At 44.2% G+C, this 16,481-nt stretch overlaps 1 protein-coding gene across 1 annotated transcript in view; it reads right to left on the bottom strand.

Moving 5' to 3' along the window:
• LOC137286769 (uncharacterized) overlaps window positions 1-16,481 on the bottom strand; it is a 42,990-nt gene that overhangs the window by 2,871 nt on the left and 23,638 nt on the right. Inside the window, exons 5-7 of the mRNA XM_067818764.1 lie at window positions 6,974-7,137; window positions 6,669-6,801; window positions 5,833-5,875 (exon numbers count right to left, since the gene is read on the bottom strand). Of these exons, the coding sequence (XP_067674865.1) occupies window positions 5,833-5,875; window positions 6,669-6,801; window positions 6,974-7,137 (340 nt within the window). The remainder of the gene's footprint in view (window positions 1-5,832; window positions 5,876-6,668; window positions 6,802-6,973; window positions 7,138-16,481) is intronic.

The following is a 16,481-nucleotide window of genomic DNA, read 5'->3' on the forward strand; positions in this document are numbered from 1 at the left end:
ATAGCATTAATCAGGATTCCTATTTGAAATGTCACATCCTTTTATCGCATTCTTTTTCCAGGCTGAGTGTAGAACAATAGAAATATACCAGACCATCACTCTCCTTACACAAGCATGAACCCCAATAACTCTGATATGCACAGAATTATTAAAATCTAAATATTTCAGATACTTATATACTTACCTTACCATAGGGCTTATGCATATTACCTCAAGCATCGCTTAAAAGAGATCAGGCAGTCGTTGATACACCATTCTATCAAATGGCTACCTAATGTATCGACAAGTGTATAGGAACGGAAGTGACATGATCTCCCTAACCGCGGGGTGTTGGGCTTTGGAGGGCCAAAAAGAAATCAGCAAATAAACAAAGTTCACCAGAATCATACACTTCCTTAAAATCCCAAGGTAAGAAAACATAATTACCTAATGGGTGGAAGGTTGGATGGGTTGTTGGGCAACCACCAATGGGCCAAAAGACTGGAAACCCTCCACATCTTCAACTGCTACATCCCGAAGGTAGTGGCTTGCAAACACCCTATATAATACACGGTACAGAGCAGTTTCTGTGCAGAGCCATGGTGAATGCTAAGGCCCAAATCTCATGTGGGTTGCTGGCTGACAGGTGCTGTAAGTGTTTAGCACTGCACAAAGACGCAGCTCTTCGGAGTCCTGAGGGCCTAGAATGGATGACAACGGATGGATAGAGAATAATCTGTCCGGTTGTCCAGGGAGCTCGTTCTTGGCAACGAAATCCCATACCTAAATAAACCTGGCCAGGGTGAGCTTGTTCAAACTTCATACGGGTTACAACCAGAGCGTGGATCTCACTGACCCTTACCGCAATGGCCAACGCCAAAAGGAAAACTATCTTCTCTGAAAGATTCTCAAATGAAGTCTTCTCCAGGAGGTCCCCGGAGATGGTATAAAACAACATTCAAATCCCAAGCAGGAGGACGAAACTTCAACTATGATCCTCCAGCTTAAATGCCTTCAACGGCACCTTGGACACCTGACGTTCACATTTGACTGCTAAGACGGAATTAAGAGCTCATAAATACGTCGCAATGGTACTGCATCGAAGATGTTTGGACCTTCTCAAGTAAGAAACTGAGGAGATACTGTTAAAGAGATCTAGTAGATACCCGGTGCGCCAGAGTTATACCCTTTGCCACCCAAGTGGTGTAACCCTTAGCTCTCAAGCCTTTCTGCAGATGGTCCAAACGAGTAGAAGAAACCTCGCTGGATTGGGATGTGGATGATGACTGTGCAGATGACATAGTAGCTGCGGCCAATCTGGTAGCGGTACCGGGTCCCCATCGGTGAGATGGCGCAAGTCGGGGAACCACATTCTGGCCGGCCACCAGGGCGCGACTAAAAACAGATGAATCTGATGGGTCTGCTTGATCTTGGCCACCACCGCTGGTAGAAGAACTGGTGGAGGGAATGCATAAGCGTCCAGTCCCTCCAACGACATGAACATCTTGTGGTGCCTTGATTCCGAATCACCAAAACGACAGTGGAGTTGTTAGACGCTATGAGAAGGCACATGTTTCCGCAAAATCGACACCCAATGCTGAACAGCGAGAATCACTGCTCCAGAACTCCAGACTGTTGATGTGCCACCTGCATTCGGCGTCGGACCACAGACCTGAGACAGTCTGACAGTTGAGATGAGTGCCCCAACAAAAAGTTTGTGGTCTTGTTTCAAGTCTGTCAAGGAGATGTTGACGCAAACATTCAGCTCTCAAGTCCACCATCGAAGATACTGGTGAAGATGGTTTGGTAGAGGGAACCTGACATGTAGATTGTTGGCCTGTATGTGAGGAAGGAGAAAGTTCTGCAGCGGTCGAAGCATCAGACGACCTCTTAGCGTCACGTCCTGAGCGGATGTGAGAAGGCCTACCAGGGACTGCCACTCCCTGAGGGTCATTGGCTGAGAAAGTCTGCGATCGGCGAAAGCCACTATCTTTTCCCATCAACCTGGTGGGATTCTGACAAGGTTGGAGTGTGTCATGAACAGGCCTCCGGTGAAACCCCTGGGATGATTCCAGATGGGATTTCTTGCTGTTGACAATCCACCCTAGTTGCCCGAGGAGACAAGTGGCAAACACCAACTGTTTGCGTAGCCACCAGGGATCAACATGATTGAGGAAACAGTCGTCAAAATCCACATGCCAGAGATGGAGAAACTGGGTGATGGGCATTGTGATACAGGTGAATAGCCATGGGGCCGTAGAAATGCCAAACAGGAGTACCTTCCATTGGTAGTGGCAGTTGTTGAATACAAAGCTGAGGAACTTCCTGTGCGGCCGGTAAATTGGAACATGTAGGTAGGCATCCTGCAGATCTAAACTGGCTAGCCAAGACATGGGGCTGAGCTTGGCACGAAGTTGTCCCAAGGAGACCATGCGGAAGTGCAGCGGATCCTGAAGGTACAGCCTGTTGAATGTTGCCATGTTGTGAATCATTCTCATTTTCCAAGAATCCTACTTGGGCATGAGGAAGATGGGTGAGCAGAACTCCGAGGACGGCTTAGGGTCTCGCACTGCCTCTAGGGCGTTCTTGTCTAATAGGGTCTGAATGCTGTCGGCTAAGAGCACACTTTGGGCTGGAGAGTATATGCGTGACTCGGGAGTCGTTGTCAGAGGCGGTGATACGGTAATGGGGAGTTTGTAACCGGTCCGAAGCAAGTTGGTAACGAATGGATCCCCTAGAAAAATCCAGTTTCTCCAGAAGATCCCTAGTCTCCCACCTACAGGAGTGGGTCGAATCGGGACCTCCCGCCCCCAGTCGCACAAGAACAAATCTTCAGCGAGTTGAGAAGGGGCACTTGCTTTTAAATTCTTCCTGCCAAGTACAGGGGTCGAGGAAGCCTATACACTGAAATGTCGTAGTCATAGCTAGCGCTGCTCTCAGATGTGTCAACAAGTCGTATAATACTTTCCCTTGCCACTGGAACAGCGTAGAGATGTTGTTTTCAGTGAGGTCTCAGGCAGCTGCCAACGTAGCCGAAGCTAAAGCTAACATGGGTTTAAGCATATGTTTTAACTCCGAGTCAATGGCCAACATCTTGGAGTAATGGACTGTATGATTTCTGTGGAGAACAGGCCAGGCGTTTAAGCGATTCATCGTAAGCTGCTCCATTATCGGTGACATCCAAGCTGTGACTTCGGTGCCTTGGTTGTGGAAGATAGAGATAGAGAGAGATAGCTTAGCAAAGTCCGCATCAACAGAAGCAATCGCGTCCGTCACCATCGGATGCAGAGGAATCAGTAATTCTGGTGAAAACTTAAAGGCTTTCTGATCATCCGTGCCAGGAGACTGAGAAGGACAAGCCGGGAGCCTGTCGGCAATCCAATCATACACTGCAGACGGAGGTAGATAGGTGCCCCCGTCATCCTAGTTCTCAGGTGCTTCCTCATTGTAATCTGGTGAGAAGAACCTTTCCTCCATGTTGTCCCATGATACTGTATGACTCTGATGTCGATGGCCAGCTGCAGAAGTCGACATCCAAGTTTCCACACCAGAACCAAGACGAGCGTCAGGGTAGCGTGATCTGAGACACCACGGTGAATGGCGAGATGGCAGTGTCCGGGAACGAGAATGGCATGCGCATTTGGAGTAAGCTAGCGAACACCTATCCTTGTCCAGCGATCGATGAGGAGAGAACGACCTGGATCATGAACGACGACAGCTACGAGGGCTCCTAGAGCATCAACGGGACTTGGGAGTAGTGGAGCGAGACCGTCTTTCTTGCTGGGAGCATTCCGCTTCTAATCGTCTAGCAAGCTCTTCCATAAGTTGTTGTTGTAACATCTCTTCCCTAGAGAGTGTAGTGGTATGCGTGAGCTTGGGAATTCTGTAAGACCCCTTAGGTGCCGGTATAGGTGTAGGCACTGACAATGGAGTGGTGGATGGAAGTGACGATGATGTTGGCATCGGAACAGGCATAGCCGTTGCTGCTATAGAAAATATAACGTCCAAGGGCACAGCCACAGGCGTCAGCTTCGGAAGAGTAGATGACAGAGTAGAGAGGAACACCGGTGATGGTGCTGGGTCAGCGCTCCGTCGAAAAAGAGTTCTCAAAAGCTTCTGCACCTCAGGGTGAGAGAGGGCGTCCGTGTGGGAGAGAATCCAGGGAGCGCTGTGGTAAAGACGTCAGGTCCATAGGAGGTAGACTAAGTGTCGACAGAGGCGTCGGCATCGCCGATGGTGATGGGTGGTTGTCCGGCGTCCGAGCAAGCGATGACCGTAATCCAAGAGATGAAGCAGGGGAAGACATTTTCCTTTTTCTCTGAGTGAATCGCTTCATTTGTGCAACAGATAGGCCTTGAATTCCTGAATATGGAGAGATGAACAATGATAGAATCGATCATCAAACGTAAAATTAACAGTAGCACTAGTCCCAACACCAGGGGTGGGGATCCTTTGCAGACTTCTGCACCTTACAGAGTGTGCAAAACTGCCGGGTCATAACAATGCTGAAACACGCAGAGAAACAAACAAATAAATTAAGTGAAAAAGCACCATAAGGGAATTTGGTTTAAATGAAAAAAAACCTACAGCAGAAAAATGGAGGAACACCCCTGCAGAAGAAATGAGCATACCCTATCGACAAGACAGCAGAGAGTACACAACCAAAATGGCTGTCCCCACTGAATTACGCAGAGCGTAAAAAACTAGCAATAAATGGATATTTAAGCAAAGTTGTGTGCACCACAACACACACTGGTAAAGAAGACAGACTTGGGTCCAACATTACCAACGTGTGCAAGGAAAAAGTGGACAAACAAAAGGGAAACTAGGAGATATCGCCACGAGTAAGGTGGCCAAGTAAGTGATGATAAATTACGGTAATCTCTACCACCAATAAGGGAAAAGGTAGAAAAACCATACCTACCAAAGCAAAAAAACCTTTAATACAAAACAAGTAGCAAAATAACATAATCAAACAAAATCACGTCTGACAGGTAAGACGCTTGAAATAAAGGTGAAGTTTTTGGATTCTTCACGCATGCACGGTTAGGGAGATCGCGTCACTTCCGTTCCTATACACTCATCGATACATGAAGTAGCCATTCGGTAGAATGGCATATCAACAACTGTCTGATCTCTTTTAAGCTTGAGCTTGAGGTAATATGCATAAGCCCTATGGTAAGGTAAGTTAAAAATATGTACATCAGGCATCTCTCTTTACACAGAAATGTAACCCAAAACAACCCCTGTATGCTGATGTAAAATGGGCCAAATCCATAAATCCGAAATATCCTGGATAACCACTCTTTTTTTTCTTTTCAACTGATGATTTGTGCAAAATATGCTCAAGATCTCTGTACAGCTGTAAAATACGATGACCGATGGTGTGCACAGTTATGTTATCATATCATCTCAGCTAATATCCACAACTGTAACCATGGAATAATTACTAAACACGGAATACTCAAAGACCAAGCTTTTGCTTCAACACAACCTATGTTCCCAACATCAAAATTTCACCCAAGCAGCTTTGACTGTCTTGTCAAAAAGTTATCTAAAAACATCAGATTCATCCATATTTCATCATTTCTTCTACATTTAGCACTGTTATTTGGCCAGTGTTAAAAAACTAATTATGTTCACATCGATACATAACATGACACCGACAACCCTTTCAGAATGTTTATGTTTTTTGCATCAGATGCAGATCTTGTACAATAAGCGTCCTCCCTGTTTGGCCCTATGGTCATGAAGATAAAACCCTATATTTGGACATATTTTCTGGTCATCGACATTTCCTAAATTTTGCTGGCTTCCGTCGGAAAGAATATGTTGTGAGTATGGACGACTTACCTGTGTGACCCTGGGTGTGTGTAGGATGACCCATGTTGTTCCTCTGAAGAAAAAGAGGATGAAAACTTATTCCAACATCTCAGCATCACGTGGATGTCATCGTGTGTTAAGGTTGATACAGTACGTAAATGTATGTCACTAAGGTGTACAAGTGTTCAAGGTCCAGCATGAATAGAACCTGGAACTTGTCATGGGCTTCACCTATTTTGTACCCTCAGAGGATTTTTTAATGCAATCCTACAATCGTAAGTGGCTGAAGGGATGGTATTAATCTAACTAGAGTTCATGCAGGTAACAAAAGTACTCTAAGTCCCCATGGTCCCAAGTATGGTGATTTAACTTCAGCAGCTGACAACTGAAGGTAGATCACCATACTTGGGACTTTGACTATTTGCTTCGACCCTAGCTAGATTTATATCATCCTTTGAGCAAATGGTGATTGTATTAAAAATTAGCCATACTTTAAAATCACTAAAAAAACAAACTACATTTTAAGAATCTGGTAAGTTGATATTTACTTGAAGTGTTTCAGGACTGAAGTACCCTCTTTTTCTTTCTTTCAAAACACCAACAACTAAATGAAAATGAACAGTTTTTAAAAGATCCTTACCTGTTTTCACACTGAAATATTTATCCCTTATGATGGAGAATTCAGCACAGTCAAGCAGAACATGCTTGATCGTGCAAAAGAAGAAGGAAAAGTGCATAGTATGAGATAGTTTAAAAATACAGCATGTGACAAATGTGACAAGTCGGAAGTGTAAATGTTTACATTAAACAGAATGTGTTGAACTGAGAGCAAGTGCTACTCTCTTGCTCCACAAACTGAGAAGTACCTTTTGATTTGCCTCTGTCTCTGGCACCATGTGTTGCCTGGTGACCATATCTCTGAGATCCTGGAGTTTCGTCTCCACTGGAGTCACTCACATCTTCCTTCTTGCCTCCTGGACAACGAACTTTCTTTGCATACTGAAACCGTAAACAAAGAAAACGATTTAAGATTACATTAATGAGTGAACTTTCGACCTGTGTAGCTGTATTCGATTTACTTAGAGGTAGTTGTGTGGCTAGTAGCACACCGCCAAAATACAAATAAACACGAAAGTTTGACTCACTCAAGCAATCAACCAGAAACTCTAACCTGTGTAGCTCTCTCCGACTTGCTGCCCCTGTTGGAAGAAGTTGAGTGACCAGTAGGATTCATGGGTCTGCCATGTTGTTTTGTCCATCTCTCACACATGGGCATGTGACTTTCTGCTGTCTGCTTGTTGAACATGCGACCACACCATTTACATGTCACAGGTGCTGGAAATGTGAGGATTCAAAGTATCCATACTAGCATGAATTTCTTGATGTCTAAAACACGCAACATTGGTTCTGATGACAGAAATACAACAACAGAAAAGTTAACTGTATGTGTCAGTGGAATGTAATAAAGAAATCATGAGCAGGTAGTCAGGATCCAATTAACTAAATAATCAAAGATTGGTCGCAATGGCATGATGACCAAGCATTCAATCATGTTTTCTCAGAATCGAACATGAACAATTTTGGAACACTTGTTTGCAATTACCGGTACAATATTTCGCACAAGGATGGTTTTGTCAGTTACAATTCAAAAGCTCTACAAACTTGTTCCAAGTCATGGCTGAATTTATCTAAAAGACTCCAGGAAAAGTTTATTTTGTTGTTGTTAATTGTCCATTAACAAACATGATCAGGAAGATTTGATAAATGATGCTAACCAGTTATTTGATGACTGATTGGTTGTAATAAACCAGTCACCAATTATGTGAATTTAACCAATTCCCAACACTATGAGCATGTGTAAGGAGCAGTGAATCAACAGTGGGCAGTGAGTGACACCATTTTGAAAGTTTAAACGCTTGCTTTCAACAGCATTAAGTGAAAGTGATTCTGATTTCAAATATGTAACATTTTGATTAGATAGACTAGAAAACCAAGTACATAGAGACAGCACACCAGTGTACATAAAACAGTTACAGAACTGTTCTAGTGAGTGAGTGAGTTAACATTTAACGTCACATCTGCAGTATTGCAGCCATATCGTGACGAGAGCATTCTTAAAAAGGAATCTATGTATATGATAAAAACCTGTTGACGACGGACAGTAAAACAACTAGAATATCACAATAAGAAATAAAACTAGCGCGAAAAGTTAAAACTAATATTCCTATTCAGACAATACAATATAAAAACAGGCTATATAGATCACCAACAACTGAAGGTAGATCACCATACTAGGGGCCATGGGGACTTACAGTACTTCTGCTACCTGCATGGTCCCTAGCTGGATTTACATCATCCCCTCAGCTGCTGGTGATTGTATGCAAGATTAGCCACAAATTAAAATGACACATATTCTACGGCTAAGACAAAATGGAAGATCAAATTTGACTTCAAATGTTTTGGGACTTACGTACCCTCTCAGGAGGACAATAATTTTACAGTGCTTTAACCCCCCTCGAGGATACAGCCACTAACACTCTAAGTTACTAATTCAAACTTCCAAGCATAAAATATTTTTCTATTTACAATTCATTTAGCAAATCTAATTCTTTTAAAAATGCAATAATTAAATGAGAGCTAACAGAATTAAAAAGATCCTTCAAAGTTCGTGAATTAAAATATTTATCCCTTGTGATGGAATATTCAACACAGTCAAGCAGGACATGCTTGACTGTGATTCTTTCATCACAAGGGATACAAAACGGAGGATCTTCACCTTTTAATAGATACTCGTGAGTATACCTTGTATGGCCAATGCGACATCCGCCGCATAATGACCTCCTCAAATCTTGACTGACAACCCAAGTAAGTATAACCGATATAAGGTTTTATTTCATGTAATTTATTTATACCTACTTGAGTGTCCCACCTCTTCTGCATCAGATCACGGATATGCATTCTAATGCAAGCTTTGTAATCTGAATATGGAAGAAGAAGTGGTGTCACAGATTTGGTGAGTGCTGCCTTGGCAGCAAGATCGGCCATCACATTCCCAGAAATACCTACGTGACTGGGTAACCAACAAAAGACGATGTCGTATTGGCCAGTAGCAAGAGTATTATACAGTTCCATAATTTCTATTAAAAGTGGATGTTTACAGGAAATATTTTTAATAGCTTGAAGGCAAGAAAGAGAGTCAGAATATATTATATACTGTTTACGTTTCGGGTGTCTTTGGATATATTTAAGAGCTGTTAATATGGCGTTAGCTTCTGCTGCAAAAATAGAACTATTATCTGGTAATCTAGAAGATATTGTTCTGGATCCAATGACAGTAGCACAAGCAACTGCACCACCATCCTTGGACCCATCTGTAAATAAGGATTTGTAATTGTTATATATGTATGTTTCAATTGATTATATTCTTGTTTATACTGTAATTCATCGGTTTCTGATTTTTTAAATGTAGTTAATGTTAGGTCAACCTGTGGCCTGACCAACTGCCAAGGGGGAGAGGAAAGAAGACGGAAAGGAGCTATATTGTTCAGCTCAATGCCAGCAGCAGCAATAAACGGCTTTATTCTGAGCCCATGAGGTGGAACAAGAGAAGACTTTTTGCTATACAAATCCTCATAAAGAGGATTGAAGACACAGTTATATGCAGGGTTAGATTCGTTAGTGTATAGTTTTGTGATATATTGTAAAGATAATTTGATACGGCGTTGTGCAAGAGATGCTTCATCGGCCTCAACGTAAAGACTGTCAATAGGTGAAGTTCTGAAGGACCCAAGACAAAGTCTTAGACCTTGGTGATGGACAGGATCAAGAAGTTTAAGATTGCTTTTGGAGGCTCCACCATATACGATGGAGCCATAATCAAGTTTAGAACGAACGAGTGATCGATACAGGTGGAGAAGAGTAGCTTGATCCCCTCCCCATTTTGAATTTGAAACCACTTTCAACAAGTCAAGAGCTTTCAGGCATTTAGTTTTAAGTGATTTAATATGTGGTAAAAACGTTAAATATGAATCAAAGATTAGACCCAAGAATTTGGCTTCCTTCACAACTTTAATGGGCGTCCCATCTAGAGACAGTTCAGGGTCTTTATGTGGTTTGTATTTACGGCAAAAATGTATGCAGTTAGTTTTCGATTTAGAAAATTTAAAACCGTTTTCAAGACACCATTTATTAATCTTGTTTAAACACAACTGCAATTGCCGTTCAGTGGTATGCATATTTTTACCACGACAAGAAATATTAAAATCATCCACAAATAAGGATCCATCAATTGAATCGTTTAAAACTTTTGATAAACTGTTGATCTTGATGCTAAAAAGAGTGACAGTCAAAATACTGCCTTGTGGAACACCCTGAGTAGTATAGGGAATGGGGGTTTTAAAACACTTTCAAGAAATGTCTCTACAAAGCCTTATTTACTAAATAAGGCTTTGGTTGGGACCTTAGATCTTGCTACTATTACCCCTACTACAATGAAACAGTTTACCGTGTATTGGTTGGAGGTAACACTGTGCCGTACGGTACGATCAATAATTCTTCTCTTACAAACCCCCTACCCGGCCCACCCCTCAAGTAGTACAAGTTAGGTTCGTCGGCTTTCATATCCACTTTATCTATGTTGTAAGTTTTGACTGACCATATAGGATCGTGGCCCGCTTACGGCTATCGCCCTCGTGCTCCCCTGGCTGGTATAGATACCTCACTAGGGCCCTATCTGGTATCTGTTTCTCCTTCCCACGCAATGGAGCGGCCGACTCTGCAACTATTGATTTTAGTTTGATAGCGTCTGCCGGTTTCTTACCGGTGAGACGGGTGACTTCATGGTTGATTGCCGACACCACCTTGGGTAACCTCGTGACCCATTCAGTCGATCGTTTTCCAGGGGTGGCCATCTCCCTAGCATACTGATATCCGAACAAGCGCTCAGCCAAAGTCCTATTAAATCTCTCAACTCTGGCTTGACTGCGATGGGCTCCGGCCGTGCCACGCCTGATCTTTGTATCGTGTTTGGCTAGCAGTTGTGACACGGCACCCATGAACTCCCGTCCGGGGTCGACTTGCAGCTCTGTTGGCCACGTCAGCGGGCTGCGTTTTTATATGCGTTCGAATCCTCTGGCTACCTGAGCCGAATCTTTCGTGGTCAAGGGTTCGGCTTCCTTGTAACGACTGGCTACGTCCACTACGGTTAAGGCATACTTGTACCTCTTGTCGTGGGGTAGGAACAGTAGGTCTGCCTGGTGAACGCTATTAGGTATGTTAATACCGAGCCTCCTTCTAGGCACGTAGCGTGGTGCCGGTAAATAGATCTGCCACAGGGCTTGTTTTTCAAGCCACGCTTTGGCTTCCTCCGGGGGTACTCGCGCTATTTTAGCTAGCTTATCTACTGCGCTAGCTCCTTTCCAGTACCCATGCGGGCTGTAGTAAATAGCCTCAAATTTTTTCATGTCCATACGCGTATGTGTTTATCCCATCAATAGCTATCCAACGTTTCGTGTCCATAGGCGACAGGGACGTCTTGTTTATAGTCAGTCCGTATATCTTATGTCCATCACTTCTAAGTGTGTTCATTTTATGCCTAAAGGTACGGGTCTTGAACAGGGCTTCCTTGAATCTGGCGTGTTTGATGTGTTGTTTCACCACATACTTCTTAACCCCCTTAGCCTTCCGGATCTCACTATTGTCAGCTTTCAGTATGGAGTACATCTTAGGTCTCAAACCTATGTACTCGGCTATGGGCGTGCCAGCACACTCGTCCTTCATCTTACCTAGGACCTTTTTATTTACCGTACTGTGTATGGTATAGGTCTTAGGGTAGTCGCTGGTGTCGTATAAATCGAGGTGTTTTTTCATGTCCTCGTACACGTCCTCGGTTCGAATTTCTAACAGCAGGGAATCCGTGTCAGTGTACAGCACTTCACACCTGTCGCCGTACTGTTTCTTGAGCTCGTTGTAGTAAAAGTCGTACATCAGGTGTTTGGATAAATCGAGGATGCTCATCCCCACGTAAACAGGCCGGTTGAATTTTATGTGGCTTTTCTTCATGTGTAGGGCAACCAGGTTGTCTGTGAATATCTTACTACGGTTGAATGCCGGACTGGCTATCAATCTCCTGAGCTTGTCTTCCTCACTCGACCGAACCAGCTTCACGGTCACGCGTTTCCTCAGGTTCTCCATAGTCTTACCAAACACCGAGTTGTTCATGAGCTTGTAGAGATTTTTCTCAAAATCACTGGTGGCTTTTTTTCGTAGGTCTGTGTTCATTCTGATGTAGGGCTCCATCCATGGGCTCTGGTTGAACATGAGCACCCTGTGTATTTTGGTCAGCCTCATACCCAACGACAGGTACAGCTGTAGGTTGCGATAGTGAACGATGTACTTGGTCTTATTCATTAAGTTAGGCACGAGTTTTTCAACGTCTGTCACACGACCACCTAACAAGTTATGTTGGTACTCGGACATCCAGTCTGGGTTAACCCTCATACGTTCGGGGGCCAGGGGGTAGCTGTTGTGCGATGTGTGTAATTCCTTGGGATACTCTAAGTCAACCTCGAGGATATAACCTTTGTTCGAATCTGGTGCAACCCCCATAACATCAACGTGGGGTACCCATTCGAATCCCCCTGTAGGTAGATACTGACTCATGGCCCAGCCGTACAGGTTGTTTGCGTCGAGGTAGAGAATGTGATTGGTTGGTTTGTTAGGATCGTAACCTTTCACGTATTGATTATTTGCTTTCGCGTATCGTTTGGATGCCATGGAAATCCCACCTCGCAAGCCTTTCTCAATGAATAGGTGCATGTCGTAATCTGTGAGCAATTCCAAATTAACTCCGGTCTTTTTAAGCAAGGCATCCCACGACAGACCTGGGCTGGTGTAATACCATGCGGGGTCGAGTTTATACTGCTTGAAACATGTCCGCCTAAACGTTTCAAACACGTCGGCTAACAGCAGTACATCTGTCCTCAAGTACAGGTCGTGATAATCACCCAGGTTCTTACAACCCAGTTTATTCCATACGTTAGTCGCGTGCGAGTAATCATCTCGTGAGACGGACGCCTCATTCAGCTTGCTATAAAAGCAGTCAATAGGGGGTAGTCTGGTCTCGGTGAACTTGACCCAACTATCCATGTACTCATAGGGGTACACACCCTTCCTCATAAGCAGGGGTCTAGTCTCGGCGTCTGTGTATCGATCGGTGATAGGGAAGGTATTGTTGGCCTTGACCAGACTGTCGAGTGACGACAGGAGGAACTGAAACGAGTCAATGAACCTAAGTCCGTTTAAGCTGAAGGAGATGTATCTCTCCATGTTGTTGGGGATGCACGTTATATTACCATCGATTTTCGCGATGGCCTGCATGATCAAGTGTGAGTCGTACCCTCTCAAGTTGTGAAAGACAACGGGGATGTTTATTGTCTTAGGGTTGATTTTAAGCTTGAGGTTGCACGCGTTGTGAGCGGCGCCTCTATACTTACCAGTTAAGTGACAGTGATCTCTCACCGAATCACCGTTAAGTGGTGATTCACACACGTGACAGTTAGTGCTACTAGCGTGGGCTAGCCTGTCGACTCGGGTCAGACGCATGGGAGCGATTTTATACAATGCATTCCTAATAATTTTTTCTTCCTCCTGCAAACACTTTAGAAACCTTTCAGCCGCGTCAGGCCCCCTATACACTACCGGAGCTTTCGTTTCCCCGTCACAACGGACGACAATGTATCCAAACGAACAGGCTTTATGCTCTTGTGTTTTGTGGGTAAAGGTACCGGCGGCAGCCACTAAGGCTTCGAAGTCGGCGTATATGATATAAGGCACAGACATTTGGTTCTTGTGGTTACCGAATTTTAGGATATTATCACCTTCCTTAGGCATGTCGACTCGTATGGCCGTCTGCCCCACACCTTGGCAATCATCCCGGTGGGATTCTAATAAATCATCTCGTGTGAAGCCATGTAGGCATTGTTCACAGAAGTGGGTCTTTTCTCTGTGTGCCGATTGGTCATACAACAGCCTGCTAAAGTGTTTTATCCATGTGTAGTGATACTTGTCACCTCGCTGGATCATGAATATATTGATAATGCGAGCGGGGGGTACCCCCCGGCTGACCTTCACTTCGCTGACCCTGTGTACTATTGTTGTGTTACCTTCGTGCCCAAAGACATTTATAGCCAGATTATTCTGTTTTTCTACTTTAGTGATCTGGGATATGGGGGTGGGTTCATCTATACCATCCCAGTTGAGCCCATCATCCTGAGGATAATTAGAAGGCCTGTTCGGATTAGTGTCAGCTGGAAATAAGGCTGACCTGATAGCTAACCTCAGGCAATCGTTTCCTCTATTCTTAACGTTTACTATGGCATGTTTGTTTCTATAGTAGGGAGGCAAGGCTAGGTATGACCCGCCTCTGAACGGCACGTAGTTAGCTATGTCTAGATAGATATTATCGATTTTATCTACAACCCACCCGGACCCCAAGTGTGTGTAGCGTTCTAGGTATTCTCGTATCTGCTGAAAACTGGTATCGATTGATGTATCAATGGTCTCTGTATGTGTGGCGACCTCTTGTTGACCTCGGAAGTAAGGCTGAACATACTCAGTGGTACTCCCAACCTGCTTATCGAGCGACATTTTCACTGTGATCTGAAACTTGATACTTCCTAGGTTATTTAGTTCCTGGTTGACCTTATCAGCTATCAGAGGCTTGATATCTGTAATGTCTATGTTTCTATCAACGTGCATGCGCCAACCTCTCAAATAGTTGCCTACAGCGCGCTCAGTGCGCACGAACTGTAGGTCAATAGCTCTATTCTGTCGTAATAATTCTACAAGCTGTGGTTTTCTCATACGGGAATACCCGCCTAAACCCAAATCGTGTGCCTCGGCTTTCAGTTGTTTTACAGTGGGAGGTTTTGCTACGGGGGCATGTGATAACAATGCGGTTAACCCGGCTCTCCCCAGGTTTGAATAACCCGTGTATCCAAGCTGTTTTGCTTGAGCTTTTAATTGTTTTACTGTAGGAGGGGCTTCTAAACCTAGTAATCTCAACAATGCTGACTTCCGCATTCGAGAATACCCGATCACACCTCTCTGTTTTGCGACCCGCTTGAGCTCGCTTACAGTAGACATCGTGTTTACACCTAAGAGAACCAATGTCTAATTGGTTCACAGTAAGGGGAGGTAACCCTTAAGTGGCTATCTTGAGCAGTCGCCTACGTTCTTTTATGTAGCCTTTTTTATTCTCGTAGATGAGTTGATGTCTGACTACGTTCGCTCCGTGAGCTTTACATAGACAGTAGTGTCCTTTAACCCCGATACCACAAACAGAACACGTGTAGTTAGGACTTCCCATATGGAAACAACAGAACCCCTGATTCCTGCATTTCCTACCACAGGCCTCGGTCTTCCCCATAAGTATGTATTCGCATCGGTATGGAGCGGGTCTCATGTTTACTTATATAGGTATTTTAATTTAATTGCTTCGCAACCAACGCAGTAGCTGCTATACCCAACACTATGAAGCCCAGTTCACGATTCATTTGTCCCTTGGATGGTGTGTAGTACTGAGCGAGTGTGGGTTTATTGAGCGGTTCCAATTGTTTACCAGTTAGTAGGTAGTATTCTTTCATTGCTTCATCGACATCGTTGAATGTTTGAACGGCATGGTTTTCACGCTGGAGTTGTTCATTAATAAAATCGATCCTCTGGAGGCGTTTTTTAGCGTACTCGGCCTGTGCCCTTTGTAATTTCTCAGTAGCGAGATCGTGCCGCTTCCTTTCTTCCTGTATTTCAGCCGCGTGATCATCTCGTAGTTTAGAGAAGAGGAAATTACTCCCGGAAAATGCCAGGGCATTCACTAACGCCCCACCGACCATCATAGCTATCGTGGCCATCCCTATATTTATTTCATTATATTATCAGGTATTATTCCTTGTTTTACTAGGATGTCTTTTGTGGCCATCGCCATACCAAGGTTCATTATGAGCATACCCATATCCTGCAGGTTGAAATCTAGCTTGATAGTTGGTTGTTTAAGCACCATTTTAGTCAACCGAGCGTACCCTACGGCTAGACTGGCGACCACTGTGGCGTGGTATGCGTCGTTGACGAACGTTTTCCCCTCAGACATTATGTATATGATATAAAATATTAAAATTATAACATGATATGCGGGTCAGTAGTGGGGGATACCCCCACACCCCCACTGTTGGGGGTTACCTCACTGTTGGGTGGTGGCTCACTGTGGGAGGGTACCCCCACGTATAACCATGTTATAACCACGGCAGCAGTTACGCCTACAGCCAACAACAGTCGGGTTGGGGTGGTCACTTTATGTTGGTTACACCACCGTTTTTTACCGGCAGCTACTCTCTTAGGATTCTTCTGCCTGGTTACTGTGGGGGTCACTTCCCTCACTGGTTCCTGTGAAGGGGTCTCCTCCACTGTTGGGGGTACCTCCACTGGTTCCTGTGCAGCATCCATCTATACTATTATTATTATTCTTTCTCTCAAATTGACAATGTTTTGCCGTGATAATCGCCGCCGTCACTGGAGCCAACAACATACCATATTTGTGGTACAGCCCGCAGCTGATAGAACTCACGGCGTGTTCGATAAAAAAGTCTTTATCTAGGTCCTCCCACAGGTAAAGTCGGCGCTCTGGT

The sequence above is a fragment of the Haliotis asinina genome, chromosome 1 (genome assembly GCF_037392515.1).
Source record: "Haliotis asinina isolate JCU_RB_2024 chromosome 1, JCU_Hal_asi_v2, whole genome shotgun sequence".
Classification (NCBI taxonomy): domain Eukaryota; kingdom Metazoa; phylum Mollusca; class Gastropoda; order Lepetellida; family Haliotidae; genus Haliotis; species Haliotis asinina.